Below are 24,973 nucleotides of genomic sequence, written 5' to 3'. Positions count from 1 at the left end.
AGCACAGGGCTTGGGTTGTCTTTCTAAAGACCTCCTGGTTCGCTTGCTTATTTAGCTGTGACCTTCGTTTGCTTCCAAAATATGCTGGGGTTTTTTTGTTTGTTTTCTTTAGTGGGCAAGTAAATGTATGATTGGAAAAGACAAATGGAACCCAAGATCTGCAGTCAGGGAAGATAGTGAGATCGACATTAAAGCATAGTACATGCTAAAATATTTATATGTGTGTTTGTGGGATATTAATGTGGCATCCAGCAAGCGCACCGGCAGACGCTGTGGGGCCGACACCTCGGAGCTCTTCAAAGAGCTTCTCTCACAGAATGTGGGTTTCATCTCAGCCTCTCCCACCTCAGAGCCAAGGGAACACATCTGTCTCCCTTCAATTCACGCATCCATCTAGCAGAGGGAGGCCACAGGGACCAGGCAGTGGGGGGAGGGGGCGGGGCGGGGCGGAGCGTGGCCTCCATTTGCTGTGCTTTCCTGGAACTAGAGCCATTCTGTCCTTGGGGCACCATTTTGCTCTAGATCCGTCTACAGCAGGAGGGAAGCCTAGCTGACTCTCGCCATATGGTTGAAACTTACTGTTGACCTCGAGCATGAAGGCGACAGCATTCAGGAGACAGAGGCAGGAGGGCTTAAGGGCAGCCTGCGCTAAGACTCTGTTTCAAAATAAAACAGCCTAGCTAGAGGCTACTTCTTTCTTCCTTCTTTTCTTTCTTTCTTTTTTCTTTCTTTCTTTCTTTCTTTCTTTTTTTCTTTTTTTCTTTTTTTCTTTTTTTTTTTTTTTTGAGACAGGGTTTCTCTGTGTACCCTTGGCTGTCCTGGACTCACTCTGTAAGCCAGGCTGGCCTCGAATTCATAGCAATTTACCTGCCTCTGCCTCTTGAGTACTGGGATTAAAGACATGTGCCACCATGCCTGGTGTAACAAAGCCATTCTTATGGGTTTGTATGCAGTAGAAATTTCCTTACTAACTTCACTCATCTTTTTCTCGTCTTTCTCTCTCACTTCCCCTAGTGGGCCCTTCTTTGCCCTCCTCTGTCTAGACTGTTAGGCATGCCCCTGCCTCTCTTGTGTGTGATCGGCAGGCCTGTGGTTTGCCAGCACTGGCATAACAGAGTGCCCCAGACTAGATCGCTTAAACAACAGAAGTTTATTTTCTCACAGTGGAGACCAGATATCTGAGATTCAGAATGGGTTGATTGCTGGCCTCCACCCCACCCTTCGGCTTTTTGAGACAGGGTCTTGCTATGTTGCTCTGGATGGCCTGGAAGTCAATGTGTAGACCAGGGTGCCCTCAGATTCGTAGCATTATCCTCCTGTCTTTGCCTCCCAAGTGTTGGGATCACAGGCATACAGCGCTGCATCCAGTAGCTGGCTTTTCTAAGGCTGCTCTCCTGGGTTTGTAGATGCCACTTCCCCAGTGTGTTCTTTCTTTTGTGTCTTAATCTCCTCCTCCTCCTCCTCTTCCTCCTCCTCTTCCTCCTCCTCCTCCTCTTCTTCCTGCTCTTCCCTGTTGCCCAGGCTGTTTCTAATCCTGGGTTCAAGTAATCCTTCTTCCTCAGGGTCCCAAGTAGTTAGAATTTAAAGGTCCCTCCGCAGCACCACATACGGTAAACCTCCCCCATATCCCAGTCTGGACTTGAACTCATGGCAATCCCCCTGCCTTAACCTTCTAAGTGCTCGGATTACAGGCCTGAGAGACCATGCCTGGAGGAAATCTCCTCTTATTGCTGTGTTTTGCATTTGTATGTTTGCATGAGTGCCTGCACGTATGCGCCTAGTGTCTGTGGAGAGCAGAAGCCATTGGATCCCGGGGAACTGGAGTCACGGGAGGTGTGAGCCGCTCCTTGTGCGTGCCGGCACTAGAACCTGGATCCTCTGCAAAAGGAGAAACTGCTCTTGCCTAGTGGGCCATCTCTCCAGCCCTCAATTCTCCCTGTTTTTGTAAGGATATTAGCCGTATCATATTAGGGTTTACCTTGATGGCCTCACTTTAATTTAATGAGCCACCTTATCACTCCATCTCAAGGGGCAGTGATCGTCTGTGACACTGAGGGTTAGGACTTCAACTTATGAAGTTAAGAAAGCTACAAGTCAACCCCTAACAGGAAGGCTGACAGCGTGGTGGTGGATGGGTCACAGCTTTCTGTGATGGGAGGAGGGGGGCACTTTCAAGGGAGGATGCAGAAGGCCCACATTTTGTCTTTAAAAAACAAAAACAAAAACGAAAAACAAAACCGCTGTTCAGAATCACCTCTGCCCACTTAGCAGCCAACCCTCGTGTTCCCCCAGCTGGGGGTCTTGGGCTATAGGAAACCAGATGGAGATAGCCCCTAAGACAACCAAGCATTAGATAAACAAGAAGTTTAATAATAAAAATGAGAAAAAAAATTTATAACACGGCGGGCTGGCAAGAGGCTGGCAAGAGTCTCACGCTGAATATCCCGACTCCCGGTGGATTCTGGGAAGTCACAGGATTGGTCCCTCACTCTAGAGATCCTCTTCACTCACATGTCCTGATAGGGTGGGCTTCTGTCTTCCTGGTATGACTGCTGCTCCAGCTGGTTCTGAACTCTGTCACCTTGTGGGGAAAGCTGCCTAAATCTGACCTTTAACCTGTGGTTTAAAAAAAAAATGATATTCCTTTACGTCCATTTCCTCGGTCCACACCCTGTCCCAGCTTCTGAGGATAGCAGATAGTGAAAGCCACTTTTCTGGAGAACTTAAAGCTCGGGGAGTGCTGGAGGCTCCCCACCAGGAGACCGCCACAGCTCCCAGGGTCTCCTGAAGGTTCCGGGTCCTGCAGACTCCTCTCTCTTGCAAAGTGCTCGGGAACACAGACTGTCTGGATCCTGGTGGCAAGCAGGGTCCAATAGCTTGCACAGAAGGGACGTGGACCTCCCTGGCAGCCACTGCAAGCCGGGCCAGTTAAGAGGTACTGCTCCTCCTCCGGGGGTGAAGGGCCTTCCTCCTGGCGATGTCCTCCTCTGTGTCACTCTCGCAGTTCCTCTGGGGAGGGGGAAAAAAAGGCTCAGGGCAAGGCATCGGAGGGTCACATGACTGGAGCGAGGGACCTAGAAGCTGGGGGAGGTGGGCCATGTCAAAAGGATGCCCTTAGCTCTCCATTCCAGAGACCTCTGCTATCCAGGAAAAGGAGGAGGGACTTGAAATAAGGCCACACAGTCTGCATCGAGGCCTCCTTCTTGGGGCATCCATGGGAAACCAGGTGCTGGGGGTCCCAAGTATAACAGTAAAAATGTCATCTGGTGCCACTTGTGCCTGTCAATAGTCGAGGCCACTTGGACAGGTAGTCTGTGAGGGGCATTGTGTCTCCTGGGCTCAGACTGTGGGGAAGTGGTTGATTGGCCATCACTCCAGGCCCTTGCCTCAACTGGTTTCCACCAAGCGTTCAGCAAGCTTCTCTGCAAAGCCTTTGGAAGGAATGACTTCTGAACAAAATGTAACCAGCCAGGATCAACTGCCTAGAGCTTATAATCTCTTCCAATGGGTCCTACCAACCTAAACTAAAAATCACTATGATTGTTGGAAGATGTTTTGTTTGCTTAGAATATAAGTTTTTTTTTTTAATTTTGCGTGTGTGCCTGAGTGGATGCATATATATGATATGCATGCAAATGCCCGTGGAGGTCAGGAGAGGGCGTTGGATCCTCTAGAATTGGAGAGACAGATGGTTACGAGTCACCATGTAGGTTCTAGGAACCAAACTCGAGTCTCCTGCAAGAGCAGGAAGCACTCTTAACCACTGAGCCATCTGTCCAGCTCCAGTTAAGAAATACATCAGATTTAAATGAGTATAAAAATGTTTCATCTCTATCCTTCCTAAACAAAAAGGTTCTTTGGTTTTTTTTCCCCCAGACAGGGTTTCTCTGTTACACAGAGCCTTGGCTGTTCTGGATTATCTTTGTAGACCAGGCTGGCCTCGAATTCACAGCATCCGCCTGTCTCTGCCTCCCGAGTGTTGGGATTAAAGGCGTGCGCCACCACGCCGGACTAACAAAAGTTCTTGTCATTGACTTTCTGGAAAAAAAAAAATTAAGACCGTGCCAACAGGAAAAGCCATATAACATATGTGTGGGACCCAGTCTGTTTTCTCCTGTAGGAGAAGTCATTGAGCAGGTGGTCAGAATTTCTGAGTTAAAAAAAGAAAAAAAAGAAAGAAAGGAAGGAAGGAAGAAAAAGACAAGAAAAGAAAGAAAGATAGGCAGACAACAAGTTTTTGCAAAGGTAGGAAAGAAATTTAAAATCTTTTACATCCCTTTCGGCCACTACATCATATCGAGGCAAAAGGTCCAGAACTTATTTTGAAAGGCACGCCTGCTGCCTGCTGCCTGTCATATACTCCTCCAGGCAAGCCTGCGCCGGCAGGAAATCTGAGGTCAAAATCAACGTGAGCCAAATACATCCTGGACCAACTCTGACTAGGACAACAAAAATAACTCAAGCTTTGCCGACCAGCAACTTTTTGGTGTGAGTCAGAGCCAAACAATGAGAGATAAGCTGGATAAAATCCGCCCATGACAAACAGGAGTTCTCAGAGGCAGCGAAGTCAGTGCCCTTCGAAGTCCATGAGGCTGGTGGCCATGAGAGGGACTGTTGAAGTGTTGAAAAACCACACCAGCCTCTAGAGTGACCAACTCTCAAGTTGTGGCAAGAGCAGAAATAAACAGGAGCTCAGTCTGAAGGAGGAGGACCACCAAGGTCATGCTGGGGCTGGGGGGAGGTCAGGGGTGTGCTGGGAGCATCCCAGGGTGTGGGCCCACGCTAAGCATCTTCAGTTTACACAGGATGACTGCCAGCCCCTTGCTGAGCGAGGAGTCACCTTTTCTCCTAATTTATGCCTTGCGGACACTCCTGCTGTCTCCACTCAGTGAGCAGCAAGGCCGGTCGCCAGCAGGCCTTGAGCACTTACCCACCAGGCATTAAGGACAGGCCATCATTTAAGCCTAATCACTGTCCAACAATAGAGGAACTATCATTACCCCACTTTACAAATAATGACATTTGGAAGAGAGAGAGATTAAGTAACCTCTTCAAGGCCACACAGCAGGTAAGTGGCAGATCTAAATTCTGGAAGACTAGCTCTAGAGGCCACCCCGTTGATGAGCATATGCCATTATAAGCTATTAGTATAAGCATACACTAAAGGGCCAAGGACATAGCTCAAGACTACAGCATTTGCCTAGCATATTAAAAGTAACCTATCAACCATTATTGATACAGGCCATCTGAAACAAAAGAGAAAGGGGAAGTTGCTGAGGGGATAACAAAGCAGCAATTCTAAAGAAGAGCCAGGATTGTCAGAAATGAACCTTTTGAGGTACGGTGGTTTGAAGTAAGGTCTCAAGTCACCTAGGCTCGCCTGTTCCTGCCTGCTGGGATTGCAGGTGTCCACTATCATACTTGGCCAGAATAAGTTTTAGATGGTCTATGACACTCATTTCCACACTCCCCAGGGGGGCTACTGGGCCTCGGGTAGCTGCTGACTGGGCTGTGGTGGAGTGGCAGCAGTGGTCCCTTAAAGAGGCCACGGGAAAGGATGGATCCCTGATGGCTCCTCTAACATTGCCCTCCACTGGCCGCCCTGCAGCCTTCAGGGCTGAAGAGGGCAGGACCTGAAGGACAGGCTGGAAATAGTTACTACCCTCCTCCCTCCACTCCCACAGTCCAGGAGTTGTGCCCAAGCAGAGGGCTCTGCGCATACTCACCAGGTCCTCGCTGGTCCTCAAGTGCACCTTCTTCATCAGGGAGCGAGTGAGGTGGTTACACAAGGAGACAATGCTGAAGGACAGCTAAGGGAAGAGAGAAGAGAGCTGCCAGGTGACATGTGCACAGAGACCTGGAGAGAAGCAGGGAGCCCCACTAGGTCCCTGCCCTGAGCCCTGAGCCCTGAGCCCTGAGCCCTGACGCACCTTCCACCGTCTGCGGACATACTGCTTCTTAAAGTTTTCCAGGTTGACCACGGACTCCCTGCGCACCATGGCTTGCTGGTTGTCCACCGGCTGAGAGACAAAACAGAGTGACGGCGTCAACTGGGTCTCAAATGGCAGCTACCCACCTACCCCACAGAATCCTGGACTACACACCATCCTCAGCCTGCCCCTGGTACCTCCTCCTCAGAAAGGCGAGCAGTGGGGAGGTCGAATGTCATAGTACGGGTGATGCTACAAATGTCTCGTGCCCAGAAGGTATCCTGGGTGCCCCTGAGCTATTATTACCACAGTGCAGTGCATGCATATACAAAGAGAGAGAGAGACAACAGGGGGGGGGAGGGGGTTTGCAGGGGAGTGGGGGGGTGCGGGGGTTGGGGAGGAGCCATCTCTCAGTGAGAAAAGCTGGACGCAAGAGCCATCAGTATCACTTTGGAGAGAGGGTCATTTTGCGGGATGCCTCTGGCTTTGGGGAGATGCATGCCTGTCGGCAGGTGTGGCCCTGGTACTCCTCTAGTATTAGAAATGGAAGGAAATAAGCGACACAATGGGGTGAGGGTGGGGCAAGGGGTGTCAAATGAGGACAGATACACAGTGGTCATTCATTGGCTGCAAGGAGCCTGCGGTGACTTCTCTGCCTCGGCTGTCACGGAGGATATGGGAGTTATAGGACAGGGCTGGTGAGACTGAATGAAGCTGTGGGTGTAAAATACTTAAGCCAGGAGCACGCTGCAAACAGCAACAATCTGACTGCCGTTGGCCTTCTTGGTTTCCTTTGTGCAAAATAGTAAAATAAGGGTTTCCTAGGTGAAGAAGGAGGTTTGGGGGCTTCTGTGGACATTCTAAAATGGTTTGTCTATTTTGAGTGTAACCTGTATCGTGAACGGTCAGAGCAACCCCATACTTTCGTTTAATGACATCTCTTTATTTACCAGTGGGAGTCGGGAGGGGGGGCAGATGTGTGTGGAGGTCAGAGGGCAGCTTGTCTGAGCCGGTTTTCGCCTCCTACCAGGTAGGTCTCAGGAGGAGAACTCAGGTAGTCAGGCGTGGCAGCAAGGACTGCCCCTGCTGAGCCATCTTTCCAGCTCCAGCACCATCCCTGAGGGTGTTTGGAGGTCCTATCAGGTGAGAAGAACGACTCATACATCCTTCCTACAGGGAACGCCATCTTTGGCCAAGTACCCAGCTTTGGGAGACATGCCCATAGAATATGGAGGGAGGAAAGGGCCACCCACCCAGTCAGCCAGACCAACCTCAATGAGTGACAGACATCACAGCCAGATCACCTTTATGTCCAGAGCAGCATGACTCTTAAGAACCAAAAAAAGTGGAAACAACCCAAAAGCATATCGGCCAGTGCACAGATAAATAAAATATGACATATCCATAAAATGTGATACTAATTAGGAACATTAATCATGAAAACAGGTAATGTGTCTGTACATTTTACAACACGAATAAAGTTGGAAATGTGTTAAAAGGACAAAGCCAGACAGGATCAACTATGTGTGAGTCTATTTGTATGAAGTGGCCAGAACAATCTGGACGTGGTGGTGCACGCCTGTAACCCCAGCACTCACGAGGCAGAGGCAGGTGGATTGCTGTGAGTTCAAGGCCAGCCTGTTCTACAAAGCAAACCCAGGACAGCCAGGACTACAAGAAACCCTATCTTGAAAAACAAAACAAACAGAAAAGAAGAAAGAAAGAAAGAAAGAAAGAAAGAAAGAAAGAAAGAAAGAAAGAGCCAGAACAGACAAATAGAGAGAGACAGGAAATAGATTAGGTAAGTTACTAGGTGGGGCCAGGAGAGAATGTAGAATAACTATGAAAAAAAAGTTCCTGGGGCTGGAGAGACGGCTTAGCGGTTAAGAGTGAATACTGTTCTTGCAAAGGATAGGACTTCGATTCCCAGCACCCATGTCTGGCAGCTCACAACCACCTGCAAGTCCAGCTCTAAGGGATCCAATGCCTCTGGCCACCTGGGCAACCTCAGCCACCTGACTCACATGCACCTTCCCCCTCCACATACACATAATTAAAGATAAAATGCCCCAAGTGCTCCTGCCTGCTGAGTGACCTCTCCAGCCCCAAGAATATGCTTTCCTTCCAGGTGAATGAAAATGTTCTAGGATTAGAAACTGACAGTGCCTGTATAATCTTAGAAAAATATTAAGAACCAATGAATTGCACAGTTTATGATATATTAGTTATGGAAGTAAAAGGTGTGTGTGTGTGTGTGTGTGTGTGTGTGTGTGTGTGTGTGTGTGTGTGTGTGTGTGTGTTCCATGGACAGTTGATAGTGTCCACAGATTCCCAGCCCAGGACGATCCCTGTTCCCTTTCTATTTTGACAGCCTGTGATGCTGAGGGAGGCAACCCACAGCCTCCTCAGAGCTGGTCCTCGCTAACCCCATTCAGAACACAGCTCCACTCTCACTTTCCCTCATCCACCAGGCACCAGAAGGAAGCCAGTGTCCACTGCCATCCGCACAGCATTGGGCTGGCATCCGGCAGGAGGCGCAGGGCAGGGATGCCTCACCCCTGACTCCTAAACATTTCGAAGCCTAACTTAAGCATCTTCCAGGAAACACTGTCTTCTCTGATATCACCACAGCCTCGCATGCTCTTTTACTGTATATGGAACTTATTGTTGTCAGCTTGACAGTGGGGGTGGGGGTGAGGATGAGGATGGGGGTGGGGGTGAGGGTGGGGGTGGGGGTGGGGGTGAGGATGGGGGTGGGGGTGAGTATGGGGGTGGGGGTAAGGGGGTAGGGGGCCTCCCATCACTGGAAAGCAACCTGAGGACACCGGGATTTGCTCTGTGTCTGTGTCTAGACCCCCAGTCCATCCTTCCCTCCTCCACAAGCCCCTGCTTACCAGTTGCATGACTGAATTGATTCCCTGAGCTACTGACAAGACAGACTAAAATAAAGTCCCAGGACCCGGACCAACAAGATGACCCAGTGGGTAAAGATGCTTGCTGCCAAGCCTGATGGTCTGATTTCAGTCCTAGGTTTCACATTACAAAAATTGTCCTCTGTTCTCCACATATGGACCATGGGACACTTGCATGAATATCTACACACACACACACACACACACACACACACACACACACACACACGCCATCACACACAAATATCACACAAACACACACCATCACACACAAACATACACCCATCACACACACACACACACACACACACACACACACACACACACACACACACCAAATAAACATAATAAAGAAATCCTAAACTTGGACCTGCTCACACCCACTAGTAAGAAGCCCAGGGCACTTTGATATCATAATACCACCTAGAGGTGCAATTCACTCAGCCATAAATGACCTTTGAGCCTAATCTGGTAGGGTGTATTTGTTTCTCATAAGGAAATCTGAACCACTGAGAGAGAGAAAGGACTGGTTCTTGTGTGCTTACTAACGGGTTTCCTCACCCAGCAGAGAAATGGTGATTCCCACCCCTGCACCCCCACCCCCCATGCCCATAGCTAGAGAACAACATGAAAGCTAAGGAAATCCTATTAAGGAAAACCCCACTTGCTACTGGCTCAACAGTCATTCATGGAGCAGAGAGGCCCAGATAGAATGTCACACAAAGCTATTCCCAGAGCTATCAGCAGGAGGTGACAGAATTACTTCTGGGGCCACTCAAGGAAGAGGCCACCTAAGCTATGAGTCTGTCAGGCTGGCCTTTCCTCATTAACAGGCTCCTTGGTTGCTAAGAGCCTCTCAAAAGGCTGATGCTGTCATCTCAGCCTGGGGAGGTCAGAGGCATATAAATTCTGCAGTGAGACCAGCTCCCAGAAGGAATGTGGCATTGTTTTCGTTGAACTAGGGCTGTGGGGCTCTGCCTGCTTCCTTCAAACACACAATGAGTGCCCATCTTCCAGGCTGTCACTGATACCAGGGAGCCCGGGCAGTTCTGGCAGGCTCCTAGGAATGTTTGGTGTCTTGGAAAAAAAAATGTCAGAAAGAGAGGCAAGAAAACAGAAAGCTGTGCCGAGGGTCAGATTTTTGTTTACACAGATGCAAATGTCTTTGAAACAGGGGTGTATCCTAGGGTCTAAAATGACACCCACAGAACAGAGAGGCAGCAGCAGCAGTCGCTGCCACCAGCCCCAAGATGTGAGCGCCGAACTATGGCCCCTCGGTGACTTTCCTCTCAATTACAGGGCTTTCCATAGGATCTGCAAATAAATAGACTGTAGCATTCAACACCCCCATCCGTGTCACCCTGACAGCCTCAGAGGCCACAGAACTCCAGGAGCACCCACTTTTCTCTCCTGTCACTCTGGGCCTTGTAGACTTCCCTTCTCTCAGCTAAGTGTCCTTCCAAGAGGCACCTCCTCCTGCCCCTTTGCTGGCCCCTTTGCTGGCTGGGGCTTGGGCCCTGCTGGCAAACGCCTGTTTTCCCAGGAAGGTGTAGGTGAAATTTCTGTGGGTGTCTCTGCTCCCTCCTGCCTGGGTCGGGTGAGCAGAAAGGCTGGGTGCTCCCGAGCTGACCCTGCAGCAATCAGACAATGGGAGGAGGAGGCGCAAAGGTACTTCTCCATGCTTGGCCTCACCCCGTTTTTCTGTTAGGCTTCCGCCCAGACACGTGGCCCTTGTTTTAAGCATCTTTACCAAAGCAGGCCTTTCTGTTTTCTGAACAACTTTTGTCTCTAAGAAAAACTTTCCAAAACTCTCCCTCTCGTACCCTTGAGAGAATTTGAAGGTTTCAACTAAATGCCGTGTGTGAACTGTGCCCAGGGCCCTGATATGAGCAAACCAACAGAACGCAGCAGCCACCCTTGCCGTGTGCGCACGGATGAGGTTTACGAGAAAGACACAAATCACTGATTTCCTCAGGTATGACAATGACAAGATGTTTATACAAAAGACACAACCTAGTTGGGAAAACGTTTGTGTCACAAACGTGAGGGTTTGAGTTCAGCCCCCAGAACCCACATAAAACTCTGGGCACAGGGGTGTGCACCTGTGACTCTGGTAACAGAGAGATGGAAGGGGGAGACACGTGGAAGGCAGGACGCTCAATGGCTGACTAGCCTGACTTCTTGGTGAGGTTCCAGGAGGAGAGAGACTGTGGGAAAATTGTGAATTTAAGGCCAGGCTGGACTATACAGTGAGCTGTCTCAAAAGAGGTGGGTGGTGGCGGACAGCCAAGCCTAACACAGAGAGACCCTGCCTCGAAAAACAAAAACAAAAACAACAAAACAAAACAAACCCCACAAAATAAGATTTAAAATACTTTAAAAGAAGCTGGAGCAGAAGATGAATGAAGTGACTGCCCTGGACTTGACCCCTGCTGAAGCAGGGCGTGACACACGTAATTCACCATACGTAACTCCTCCATATGTTTGCATAAGTTTCGAGAATTTTCCCTATAAAAGTTACACACACAAAAAAAAACTCTTTTTCATCTCTGTAACCTCCTTTTCCCCTTTTCACTCAATAGTTCCAAGCTCCCGGCCCAATCTGGGCCCAGCCCTCTAGATTCTGGCCAGAACCTTCTTCCTAAGGACACAGGAGGAAGCAGATGTCCCCATGACATGGCGGCCACCCAAGACTTCTGCAGTGCTCCGCTGTCCTTCACGCACTGCCTCAACCATAACTCATCTCTACTGTGTCAGCCTGCGGGCCACGACCCTTTGGGGCTCAGACAACCCTTCCATAGGGGTTGCCTGAGACCATCAGAAAACATAGATATTTACACCACGATTCATAGCACTTAGCAAAATCACAGTTACGAAGTAGCAAGAAAAATAATTTTATGGTGGGGGGATCTGTACAATATGAGGAGCTGTGTTAGAGGCTCGCACCATTAGGAAGGTTGAGAACCGCGGTTCTAACTGATCGCTGGCCACGCCTTTCCCATCTCCAGGTTGACTGGATCCCATCAGCCTGAACTGATTATTTTTTCCACACTGAGGTAATTTTTAAAATGTTTTTATTAGCACATATTGATTTTGTTTCATTGATATTTTCATACATTACATAATGTATTTCAACCATATTCACACACACATACACACACACACACACACCATTAATCTTTTTCATCTCTCCTCCACTCCCTAAGCCCCTTCCTCTTTCTGAGTGAGCTTCATGAGTGTTGTCTACGGGAGCCTGGATGGGCTCAGCGGCTACATCACTAAAAAAAAATCTCTCTCCCTATCAACCATGAACTAAGCACAATGCGTCTCTTACTCAAGGGTTGCCAAGTCCTTATCTGTCACCTCCCACTAGAGCCAGCACACAATGGGTGTTTGTTCAACTGGGCTGGCCCCTTTCATATGCCCGCTTCTTACTTCTCCAGGGCCAAGGACCTTCCCCACAGGCCAACAATTTCACAAAGGAGAACAGCCATTCAGTTCCACGGACATTTCTAGAAAGTTGACAGTTGACAGGGTCATCCTATCTTGGCACAGAGCCACCTCAAGCTGGACTGTAAGAAGGGAAGCCACCACTGTCATTGTCACCTGCAGAAGGAAAAGCTGAGGAGGCGTCTCTGGTTCTTCCTGCCATGATCACTCTTGCTGCTCTGCTGTAACGCTTTCTTGTCAGCCTTCAGAGTCTGCAAAACCATCCACTACCAAGTGTGGCCACCTTTCCTGACATACACAGGGCAGCCACGGCTCTATCTGCCTCAGGATAGGATGGCTGCCTGACCAAGGACCCACCTCTCAGCCTCCTTGGAAACTGCTTTTCGCAGACAATGCTACATACCCTCCCTACCCTCTAGACAGCCTAGATGATGTCTGCACTAAGCAGGAAGCCAAGCTTTAGTTTATAGTTTGGTAAATTAAAAATCCCCCATGAGGGCTGGGAGATGTCTTAGTCAGCCAAGGGCTTAGGGCACAACCTTGAGGGCCTGAGTTTGACCCCCATGTACGGTGATGTGTACTTGTATTCCTAGTGCTTTGGAGGCCTAAAGAAGCCGATCCCTGGGGGCTCAATGGCCGGCCAGCCTGGACTAAGTGGTCCCAGTGAAAGTCCTTGTCTCAAAAAACAAGGTAGAAGAGCTGGGTGTGATTATGCTTGCCTTTAATCCCAACACCGAGGAGGCAGAGGCCGGGAAATCTGTTTGTTGGAGGCCATCCTGGTCTGCATCGTGAGCTTCAGGTTAGCCAGCGCTATACAGGCAAAGACTCTCAAAAATAAGCCAAGGAAGATGGCTGCAGAAGAACGACAACCAAGTGTAACAACCGGCTTCCACATGCACATACATATATGTAAGATGTACCTGTACATATATGCACACCCCATATACAAGCACAGCCTCCCTAAATGCAGAAGCTCCCGTGGTGGCAGAGGCTCACAGAGCAGTTTCCTGATGGCTTCCTTCCTCTAGGTCCCAGTGAAGCGCTCCAGTCCCCACGTCCCCTCCTGACATGACACCCCTGTGCTCCAAATGGCTCTTAAAATGTCAGCTGTGAGAGCCGGGCGTGGTGGCGCACACCTTTAACCCCAGCACTCAGGAGGCAGAGGCAGGCGGATCTCAAGTCTGAGGCCAGCCTGGTCTACAAAGTGAGTTCTAGGAGAGCCAGGGCTACACACAGAGAAACCCTGTCTCAAAAACAAACAAACAAAAAGACAGCTGCGATCCTGAGCACACTGGTCCACGGACTGCACTCATTTCACGGGCCTCCTCAGATGCCCCTATGCATCATCAGGTTGGGGTACCTTAGAAGAAAGGAGTTTGTGTGGCAGGTGGCACAAGAAGGTCACACAGTCTACTCTAAGCTCCCTAAAAGTCTTGGGGTACTTTTCTCAATTCACTTTGTCTTTGCACAGTTAAGAGTCTGGCTCCAAAACATCTAAAGGACTCGTGGTCGCTAATGACTGGCCGTGAACACAGGACAATTTCACTGTTGGGGGGGGGGGCGGGGGAAACCACTTCCGGCTCTAGGACGCGTGGTCGCTAATGACTGGCCGTGAACACAGGACAATTTCACTGTTGCGGGGGAGGGGCGAGGGGAACCACTTCCGGCTCTGAGCCAGCTGAGAGGCTGGCCCGCTATGTGGCCTTGGGTAAGTGCTGACCCATAAACTGTAATACGGGGAGAGCATTGGGTAGTTCCCCTCTGAGGAAGAACGGAGTAGCAGATTCCACAAACCCAAGAAAACCTGCTCTTCCTGCCTTCGCCATCCTCCATAATCAGATCACAGCAGCACTCAGCTCCGCCTGCATATTTACTTTGGCCTTCAGAGAAGCTTCACGCAGCATCTTTGCATCATGGCCTTCCTCTCCTTAGGAAACCCCAGGTAAAGGTCAAGGTCTGCTGATGCAACCAAAAGGACTTTAATATTCGTGGTATCTTGTACCAAGCAAGTATGGGACATCCAACAACAGGGCACACAGGGCTTTGAAGCAGGTGTAGAGCCGTTTGTCTTTAGGGTAAGGCACAGGGTCCTACAGTCTTTCTTTGATTCCAGGATGTGCAATGTCCGGACCTCAGACAGCAGCGGTATCTCCCAATCAATGTGCATCTCATCACTGTGGGCCTGCAGGGAGGCGGGTCATCCAGAGAGAAGAGTGCACAGCGTTGGCGAGCCAGGTGGGGTCACCCGGCCTTTGACTATGGGGCACGGCAATCCCTGCTTGAGGGTCTTCTGACCCCAACATGGTCCAAACCCAAAGAGCAAATGCTGCGGAGGCGGCTTGAGTGTTTCATCTTCCCCTAGAGTCAGAGCGGAGGCAGGTGTGTTTCCTGCTGTCTCTTTCTACACAGTGGCACTGTCTCTCATTTGCCCTCTCACTGTGGAGTATCTCCCAAAAGACTGCCTATAATGGATTTTTTTCCTTTCTTAATTGTCCATAAAATAATCATGCATCCTAAAATTGTGGTTTATTTTATTTGATTAGAATAGTTTCTACTACAGTTATTATATGTGATACTTTAAATGATCCAGCTTGCTAATTAAAAAAATGATAGCGAGCCGGGCGTGGTAGCGCACGCCTTTAGTCCCAGCACTCGGGAGGCAGAGGCAGGTGGATCACTGTGAGTTCGAGGCCAGCCTGGTCTACAAAGTGAGTCCAGGACAGCCAAGGCTACACAGAGAGACCCTGTCTCAAAAACCAAAAAAAAAAAAAAGATAGCATTCTAGCCAGGTGTGATGTCACATGCCTGTAATCCCAGCACTCAGGAGGCAGAGGCAAGAAGATCTCTGTGAGTTCGAGGCCAGCCTGGTCTACAAAGCAAGTTCAAGATAGCCAGGGCTACATAGAGAAACCCTGTCTTGAAACAGACAGACAGAAAAGCAAAAGTAGGATTCTAAAGTTTGATTTTATTAGATTAAAATCTAGTCTGAGCTGCCTGCTGAGAACTTCTCCTTTAGCACGGGCCCAGGACCCACCAGTGGCTTCTGGTGATGCTAGGGATAAAGGCAGAACCCCCCTGGCCAAAGCTCTCCCCACGCTCCAACCCCACAGGTTCTGCTCTTCCTCAGGCCTCTCTAGTCTACATATTCCACATATATACCCTCCCTTTCTCTCTCCTTTAGTTTTCATACCATTCCCCTCTCATCGTAGAATGCTGGCTTCATTGCCATGAGGGACACCTCTCTCCCTGGTTTGCTTAGCTGACCACAGCCCCAGTGTGGGTCCCTCCCCTGAGCAGATCAACTCTCTCTCCCCCTCCTCTTCCCCTCCTTCTCCCTCTCTTCTTTCTTCCCCATCCTCCCCTCCCCCCACCTCCGTCCCTCTCCCTCCCCCTCTCTCCCTCCTTCTCTGCTGCCCTTATAGTGCCGCCTCGCTCTCTTTTACAGCATAGTCGCCAGCTGTCGTCCTGCAGTTGTATAGCTCTTGATTAATCCTTGATTCTGTCGCTCAGCTGAGAACTCTGAGGAAGCAGAAACCCCGGCTCGATACTACTCAACACCACACGCCCAGACCCAAGTCAACTTTGGAAACTGGCAGGTGCCTGCTAACCATGTCTGAATGGACGGATGCACTTGGGTACCACCCACCTCCTCCTCAAGCAGAGAGTAAGTCCCTAAAGTCCAAGCAGTTAAGGGAATCAGAAAGAGCGGCAGACTCATCAGAAAGCTCCCACTTTTATCACTAATGTGGCACAGGACAAGTCACAATTCTTTCTTTGTCTTCTCTCTAACCTGGGAATATTTAATACAAATATCTGGTGGATATTTTGTGAGGCTATGGAGGTGCGTGAAACAATACAGTCTGCCTCCAGTCCCAAGCTCCTAGCATCGTATGTGGTCCAGAGTCCATACTCTATGGATGTATTGATTGGCCTTCCTCCTAGAAAGAGAGATGACACCACACAATCCTCATGCTGCTCAAAGTTTTGGAGCTAGAAGAGACCAGCGAGTCTTGTGCCTCCCAAAGCTCCCTGGGGTTTCCCAGACTCCAGGGCACACTAGCCCAGTATACAAGAACAAACACCCCTGTTGTGCGCCTCTTGTCTTCATCCTCAAAGTAAAGTCAGCCCCTTAGCCGCTGGCATCCAAACTTTAATACTGAGGTGGGCGTTTACAGCTGAGCCTTACTAATCTCCTCCCTCTGTACCTCACCTCAAAGACGGACACCCTGGGTTAGCAACTGGCTGTGGGCTCCTACGCCATTCTCCTCTGCACCAGCCTCTTCCTCAGTTACAGGGAAATAAATAGCAAAAATATTGCCATTCACTGTCTCAGCTCTCAGAGCCCCGCCTACCCTGAAACAGTGTCCTGTATATCCCAGGCTGGCCTTTAACTCCAACCCCGTATGCAGCCAGAGACGACTCTGAACTCCCAATCTTTCTGACTCCTCTTAAGGACCAAGGGTAGAGGAGTGCACCACCAAGCCCAGTTTATGCTGGGCTGGGCATCAAGCCCAAAGCTCTGTGGATGCTAGGCAAGTACTCCAGAAACAGAGCTATATGTCAGCCCCTCATCTCACAGAGTTCTTTAAGGACCCAGTAAGGTCACAGACATAAAGACTCGATGAGTGAGAAGGCAATTCAAAAGAAAGTTAATATTTTCTCTGTGTGTCTTAAAGCCCCGACTCTGTAACGGGGAAAGTACCCTGCTGGGAAAGCTGTTCTTAGTTATGTCTGTCTTTACCCAAGGTCTTCACTCAAGCGGGGTGCAGATGGAACGTGAGAGGTGAGCCAATCCATCATCATCACCCAGTTATAGGGTACCACGCCCCAGAGAAGGATATGCCGAGGGGATATATTTTCTAATCGCTCCCACAACTGAGCTGGTTTGCCAGCGCCCTCTGAGGAAGCCAGGCTGGTGAGGGAGGTGCAGGGTAAGCCACTACCTAGCGCCCCAGTGGCCTTGGGGCCCTCTACAGGGTGCTGAAGGCAGCATACACACACCCTGCAGGATAACTCCAGCTGGACACCCCCAGAGAGGGGAAGGCAGCATGCTTCTACAAAGTGCTGGGGGTGCTCTACTGACTAGATCCTGGAGCTCAGAGCTTCAAGCCGGCCAGGATTCCCTCCACGTGTGATCTGTTGGGCAGCTCCGATAGGGACTCACTCGTGTCCCAGCGGAACGTGGAGGCCAGGCCGTGGCCACCTGTGTGCTCGCTCCCCAGCTGGAGGCTGCCCACCAGTTCCTGCATCCATTGGATGTCTGCAGAGAGCTGCTGCTTCAGAGTCTCAAACTGCACCTGCAGATGGTCTAGCTTCCTGGCCACGCCCCCAAGGCTGTCCCCTGTGGCCCGGATGTCTTCTCTCAGGAGCTTCTTCAGGGACTCGACCTTGCGGAATTCATACTTGAGCTGGGACAGGCTGTGGCGGACATTCTCTTTCTCTTCTCGGTACCAGGCCTCCTTCTCGTTGTAGATAGAGACCAGGGACTCCACATCATCCCGCAGGGTATCATGGGCTCCCGCCAAGGCGTGGCACCCCTCGTCCACCCGGGCCACATCCTCTACCACGTGGGCAAAGCGTTCGAAGTTGGCGTAAGTGTTGTTGGGGGGCATGCTTGAGTGGCATTTGAGGGTATACTCTCTCAGGCGCTTGGTCTTCAGCTGGACAGGTTGTGTCTTCCACTGCTCAGGGGCTCTGGCTTCTCCTTTTGACTAGTAGGTGTTCGGACAGAAGAACCAGAATATTAACATAATACGTGCTCCACAGGGCCGTCCAAGCTGCAGGCAGAAGGCACACGCATGGCCTCCTAGGCATTCGCTGCTCGTCTCAAGACATGGTAGGTAGGGAGAGCCAGAGTGAGGCTAGCATTTCCCCCTTTCCAATACACGAGACCAGGAGAAACATTAAGGAATGTGGGGGATACTGCCTGCATGCTCACTCCATGGCAGAGGGGTCTCTGGCCGTTAGGGAGGGTCGACACACACATAGAGTTTAACAGTAGCTCACACAGACAAGCAGGCCACAGCTAGGGCTCTGCAAACATCCACTCAAGGGCTGAAACATGCAGGCTACGGCAGGCAGAGGAAGGCTGAGGGTATCTGCCTTTCAGGACACCTGCTGCCTTGGCAAAACCCAGCACTCTCAGCAGAAAGGAGGCCGAGAGGCTGTCTAGCTTTGGGCTCCGGGTACATCAAACCTGGAAGATGACTGACCTTCCCACCCTCCAAGGAGTCAATGACCTTTTTAGAATTATCATCTATAGGCTTCTGTGCTTCTGGCCTACAGGAAGACCATCCCCTGGGCCTTCCCAGTGAGCAGCGAAGGTCGTCTGGGGCTCAGAAGGTGGGATTCAGCTCATCATCTGACAGGACCAGGGCTGGAGCCTTGCCCTGAGGCCCTTCATCTGCTTCTCACACCAGACTCCAAGGCCCTGAAAGCCAGTGGGCCCTTCACTACCAGCAGGGTTGGAGGGGGTTCACTTTCCGCCCTGGTCCTCCAACAGGAAACAGAATTGTGCTAACAGGGTTTTGGCTTCTCTTCCTTACCAGGTCTCGGGACCCAGTTCCTGAGGCCACATGGTGCCTACAGAAGCTACATGACTGGCTTTAGTGAGAGCCTGGAAGTCAGAGGAAGAAATACACCTGATCACAGAGTCAAGGTCTTAGTTGCCAGAGATCTGTCTACAACCCGATTTCTGCAGTGAAAAGTCACAGAGACATGACCCTGATAAAGAACATTTTATGAGACAGCCTCTGAGGAAAAAGTGTCTTCACTGTGAGATTTCACTGGCTCTCTGAGCCCACGGAATACAACCTTAAGACAGCACAACCCTATTTTATGTATTTATTTGTGTTTGTTTTTGTGGCGCTCTGGGTAGAACTCACAGCCTCATGCAAGCGAGGCAAGCACTTTAGCACTGAGCCAGCGTAACCTCATTTGAACAAGCACAGGCCCTTTGAGGAGCCTCGGCCAGTATCTGAGACCAAGCAAAGGCCACTTCACAGCTGTTTGTATCCGACTGCCACAGCCAGCCCTGGGAGCAGACGAGGGGCCTCCTGCTCACTAGCACTCATCGCCATGCGCTTACCGTGATCCAGGGATGTCTGAGAGCCTCTTGGATCGTAAGCCGTTTCCTGCAATGAAGAGGAGGAAACAGAACCCATGAGGACACTTGCTGGGAGAGGCAGTCAGTGTCTCACCCTTGTTGACAATCTTTGGCCGTGCCATCAAAGCAATATGGATGCAGAGACGGCTGAAGAACGCCTGCATTTCCAATACTGTGGGGAAAGTGATCCCAGCAGACACCCCCATAGAAAAAGCTTCCTGCCCAAGCCCTCAACTTCAGTCCCAACGCTGAAGGGCCAACTGCCCCGACTCCATTGAGCTCCCAGAGTCCTCTGTTTTGGTGTTTGCCTCCCAGGTCTCCTCTCTGCCCTTTTCTGTTCTACATACACTCAGGTAGCCCAACCCTAAGCCTCCTCTAAATAGGAATATCGGGGCTTCTGCATGTCATAGGACGCCACTCTGGTTCTTCCTGAAGTCTGTGAAAACCAGAGGACATAGCCTTCTACAGTCTCTCCTGTGCCCTGCCCCTCCAGGCCGTTCTCTGATGCTCACACAGAAGTCATAGCTCACTACAGTTTCTTTACTGTCCTCCGCCCCCCCCCCTTTTTTTTTTTTTGGCCATACAGCCTCATGGCTCAACCCGGGACCTGAAGCAGAGGTAGGATTATAGCTCACCTCTCTGGGCCTGCGGGCCTGCACGCTCAACTTGAGCAGGCTTCAAAATGCTCATAGTTTAACCTTTCAAGCCAGAGTCCTGCACACACAGAGGGAAGACTGCAGCTAATAACCCCCGCTTTCCAAACACACGCACACATGTAAGCGAGCGCGTAGGTGTGTATGCTCGCGCAGGCAAGGTCATTTGTATTTTTGCAGGAGGAGATGAAGGCAAAACAAAAACAAAAAGAAAATGACAAGATGAGTGCCAAGTCATGGCCCACAGTGACATTTCTCAGCACCAGACCAGACTGGACTGCGTGACACAGACGGCGTAGTGAGGGCATGTCTTGTGACAAGCCAGTCTCCCTCTGTCCTCTTACCGGGTCTCTTTCACAAGAAGCTTCCGAATGAAGTCCTTGGCCAGCTCGCTTGTCTGGCTGAAGAATTCCTCGTCGAAGTCGTAACTCACGGCAGTGATGTTTGCCAGGGTCTCTTGCTTTGTGTCTCCCAGGAAGGGGGACGCTCCGCTTAGTCTGAGCACAACAGAGAAAGAATCAGGTGACTGGGGGCGAGGGGGGGAGGAGATAGGCATAGGAAGAAAGGCCTTGGGGAACCCCAGCCTGTTCCCTCCACACAACCGAACAACGGATTTTGGGTGCAGTCCAGTGCAATTCACTCTCTGAACCTCTGACCAAGTCCCTGACTCAGGGAGACTGTGTTTAATGGACTCAGAAGCTATGAGAAGAGAAACGGTCCCTGGCAGAACAAAGTAAAATACAAGAAGGGGCCAGACAAAGAACTTGGGGAGCACAGGGAAATGGGGGCGGCTGAGGTTTGCATTGACTCTATCTTAAGGAATGACTAGACTGTCGGCAGTTAGAGCAGCCCCAGGAAGAACTTCCAGACTGAGGGAGCAACGTGAGCAAAGCTTGAGAGGCACAGAACGTGTGCAAGATCTCACCCCCCCGCGGCTTACAGGGTTGCATCACACCTTGACCAGCCTTTATTTGAATTTCCCTTGATGCCTCTACCTACCCTGCCACCCCGACCCCGATATTCCCCTGATATGCACAAACCCCATCCATGCACTGCCTACTGGGATTAACCACTTCCGCTCACCAATTACCCATCTTAAGAAAGAGCAGCCACTTTGGACTTAATTTCTTAGTCCCTTGGCACGTTCACACTGGGCTGAAACTTTTGCTGTTTCTATTCACCTAAGACAACTCTTGGCAGCCATTTCCCATCCCTGCCGCTGCTTTCTTAGCCAGGGGGACTGCAAGGTGTGCTGGGAAACTCCGCAGCGTTCGGTTTGAATCCACCCCTGCCGCTCATTAACTGTGTAAGCTGAGGTAGGTTCTCAACCTTTCTGAGATGCCGTCTCCTCACTTAAAATGAGGTCAACAGCAGCCCCCACTTCATATGATTGGCACGGAGAATAAATGGATGTGGGACACACTGGGCAGCTGGGCGTGGCCGTAAATACCGGTTATCCCAGCGCTCGGGAGGGAGAAGTAGGAGAAGGGGAGTTTAAGGCCAGCCTGAGCTACATGGAGGGAGTCTGTCTCAAATGATCAAGGGAAGACTGGGCATGACAGCGCACACTTTTAATCCCAGCACTTGAAAGTGGAGGGGCAGGGAAGAATATCAATGTGAAATTAGAGTGGTCTACAGAGAGAGCTCTAGGCCAGCCCGCACCCCCAAAATCAATGTGCATGTGTCTCAGGCATGGAGCACTTGCCTAGCAGCTATGAGGGTCAGTCCTGAGCACTACAAGAAATACACACAATCATTATTTCTGTGACCGATAAAACATAATAACCCTCTGGGAGTCCTAAGTCCCCTGTTTCCATAAGACCAGAAATTGGTGTTCCTACCCACTTCTTTCCTGTCTGGGGAGTTGGTTTCATTCTATAGCTCCTAGTTTAAATATATCTGTCTAGCTGTCTGTCTGTCCGTCTACCAACCTACCTATCTCCTGCAATTCCAGCCTTCCCCTCTGTGTTCCACAGAAGTGTGTCCACTCCTCCAGTGTCACCACGCTCCCACAGGGCAGTACCAGCTATGTGGTGTATCTCCCACAGACTCAGAGCCTGGGACAAGCACATCCAACTCTCATCCATGTCTGTATGGATGAGAGCCCGGCCCGGAGCTTCTGACAGAACAGTTTTCTTTCTTTCTTTCTTCCTTCCTTTTGTTTGGTTGGGTTTTTTGTTTCTTTTCTTTTCTTTCTTTTTTTTTTTTTAAGATTTATTTATTATGTATACAGATCTCATTATAAATGGTTGTGTGCCAACATATGGTTGCTGGGATTTGAACTCATGACCTTTGGAAGAGCAGTCAGTGCTCCTAACCTCTGAGCCATCTCTCCAGCCCCTCATTTTGTTTTTTAAGACAGGGTTTCTCCATGCAGCTCTGACTGTCCTGGGACTCTCTGTGTGGACCAGGATGGCCTCAAACTCATAGAGATCCACTTGCCTCTGCTTCCCAAGTGCTGAGATTAGAGGTGTGAGCCACCACTGGCAGGCTATAGAACAGGTTTTCTTTCTTTTCTTTATTATTTTATTTTTATTTCTTATTTTTTTGTTTTGTTTTTTTGAGACAGGATTTCTCTGTGTAACAGCTCTGGCTGTCCTGGACTCTCTTTGTAGACCAGGCTAGCCTCAAACTCACAGAGATCCTCCTGCCTCTGCCTCCCAAGTACTGGGATTAAAGGCGTGTGCCACCATGCTAAGCATTAGAACAGATTTTCAATGAAGTTTTGTCAGCCAGGCCTGGTTATATTCTACAATCCCAGGCCCTGGGGAAGCTGAGGCAGGAACATCATAAGTTCAAAGCCAGCCTGGGCAGTTTGCTAAGTCTCTATCTCAAAAAAAAAAAAAAAAAAAAAAAAAAGAAAGAAAGAGAAAAAATTAAAGGGCTTTATTATAATTATAATATATATAATATATAATATATATGAATTCATATGTAAATACATATGCATATAATCCAATGGTAGCACATTTGCCTAGCTATGTTCAGTTACTCTAGTGCCACAAAAATAAATAAGTAAAACCTTGTCTCGAAAAAAACCAACAAATAAATAAATAAGTAAAGCCAGGACTACACAGTAAAACAAAACAAAGAAACAAAGAAAAATAACATAAAATAAAACAAATCTCATCAAGACTGTTTACCGCTGTAGAATTTCTTTATAGCTCAATATAAAAACTAGAATTCTGAAGAGGCCCGAGAATTAAGTACAAATAGGTGACAAATTCCTCTGGCTCTGGAATGAGAGAAGAACGGTCCTTGGCCTTTGCTTTGCACCAGATCCAGCACTGAGGCCATGGCCCTACCCCGGTGATTCTAACCTAAGGGATGTGGGGTGGGGCCTGGGCCAAGATAGGAATTAAGAGACCTGCCAAACAGCCACAGTTGGGGGCCTCAGCTGCAGCTGGGGAGTCACAGCGCCTCTGGATGGAAAGCTCCTCAGCTGGGGACCGCTGGCCCTGCCTGACTTTAACCAGGGAAGTGCGGTGAAAGTGCCATAGCTCCATGTGGGCTATGGGAGGGAGGGCAACCTCTGGGAAGCACCGAGGGGCTGAGCATCAACTGACCTGCCCGTGTGACAAAGCAGAACCCAGGAAACTTGTACAAGGTAGCTTATCCCACCCTGCTTCCTGTGGCAGGAAGTCTGTGATTCCTATTTCTCTGATAAGAAAAACAGGTCCAAAGGTTAAATACCTGTTCATGGCCGCACAGAGGGAAAGGGACAGCAGTGGTATCCTTTCCCAGATGAGGCCTAGTGTAGGTGCGCGCGCGCGCGCGCGCGCGCACACACACACACACACACACACACACACACACATACACAGGAAAAACAAAACCTATGCAGGAAAAGAAAGGAGGAGAAAACAGAGTAAACGGCCTGGGATGAGAAGAGAAGACAGCAGCAGGAGGCGCCTTCAGGGCTGTCACAAGGATTCTGGTAAAGTAACATGCAAGGCCGGTGGAAGGCTGAGCAGAGCAGGCGTAGCTTGCCACAAAGAACTTTAGAAGTGGGCTGTGTGGGAGGGAGGGCCGCTCTCCCAGACTCCTAACCCGCCTCAGGTGTATGCAGCAGAGCTCAGAGCATATCCCTAAGGCGCTGAGTAGACATGACTCATCTCCTGCTGTCTCCTCTCACTCCTCCTGAGCTAAGCAGGACCGGAGACCCAGGCTGGAGATACTCACAGGATGTAGGTGATGACACCGATGCTCCTGCAAAGGAGAGTCATGTCAGAACTGTGTGATTCCAACCTCCAACCCCCAAGGGAGTCACCACAGCAGGGACAAGTCACTTGCTTCCCCAGGTGGCCCCTGAATACCCCTACCCCCTCCCCACTTTACGCTGTAACAGACTGGAATGCGTTTAGAATTCTCACTCCATGGACCCAAACTCAAGGTCTGACTTCTGTATTTGCAGACTCTGTCATTGGGCATGTCCCTATACCTCTGAGCCCACTTTCCTTACAAAATGAGGACAATAAACAATAAGGACAACCCCGCAGGACTGCCAGCAGGGTCTCAGAAAGCCAAGTCGTGAGCTGGGCTGACTGGAAAGCAGTGTTCAAATAAAACATGTAAAGAATCAACCACAGTGCTATTGCTAGGGCAGCACAGGCCTAGGACACAGGATGCTCCTGTGGAACACTTGACGAACTGACCAATGGAGCTCACTTAACTGCTATCCAGGCCAGCTGAGGATGTCCCAGGAAAAGCCTGCACTTGCCTCAGCCCCTCCCCTGCTGACAAAGCTCTAACTGGCCATGGACCTCCGCCTCATTGCCTCTAGGAGCCTAAGAAATGAGTGTGTGAAGGACAGGTTTACACACTCGAGGGCATGCCATCGGAAACAGGGGCTGTAGGCCACCACTTACCACATGTCGGCCTCCAGTCCCAGCGGCTCATAGTTCACGATTTCAGGAGCTGAAA

At 50.1% G+C, this 24,973-nt stretch overlaps 1 protein-coding gene across 8 annotated transcripts in view; it reads right to left on the bottom strand.

The window, feature by feature from the left end:
- Positions 1 to 2,795: 2,795 nt before the first annotated feature.
- The window catches only part of DAPK2 (death associated protein kinase 2), a 124,332-nt gene continuing 102,154 nt past the window's right edge, over positions 2,796 to 24,973 (bottom strand). For 7 of the 8 annotated variants that reach the window (XM_084782381.1, XM_084782378.1, XM_084782379.1 and 4 more), the window contains 5 exons: positions 24,919 to 24,967; positions 24,233 to 24,259; positions 20,395 to 20,547; positions 19,380 to 19,425; positions 15,696 to 18,003 (listed from right to left, as the gene is read on the bottom strand). In XM_084782381.1, coding sequence (XP_084638507.1) covers positions 17,389 to 18,003; positions 19,380 to 19,425; positions 20,395 to 20,547; positions 24,233 to 24,259; positions 24,919 to 24,967 — 890 coding nt within the window. In that variant the 3' untranslated portion in view covers positions 15,696 to 17,388. Of the gene's footprint in view, positions 3,010 to 5,726; positions 5,811 to 5,930; positions 6,021 to 15,695; positions 18,004 to 19,379; positions 19,426 to 20,394; positions 20,548 to 24,232; positions 24,260 to 24,918; positions 24,968 to 24,973 lie in introns of those variants that run through there. The other variant, XM_084782385.1, reaches the window with a different exon arrangement.

Source organism: Acomys minous (genome assembly GCF_964271855.1).
Source record: "Acomys minous genome assembly, chromosome: 5".
In the NCBI taxonomy this organism is placed as follows: domain Eukaryota; kingdom Metazoa; phylum Chordata; class Mammalia; order Rodentia; family Muridae; genus Acomys; species Acomys minous.
Note: the sequence above shows the minus strand (reverse complement) of the source record. Positions and strands in the feature narration are given on the sequence as shown.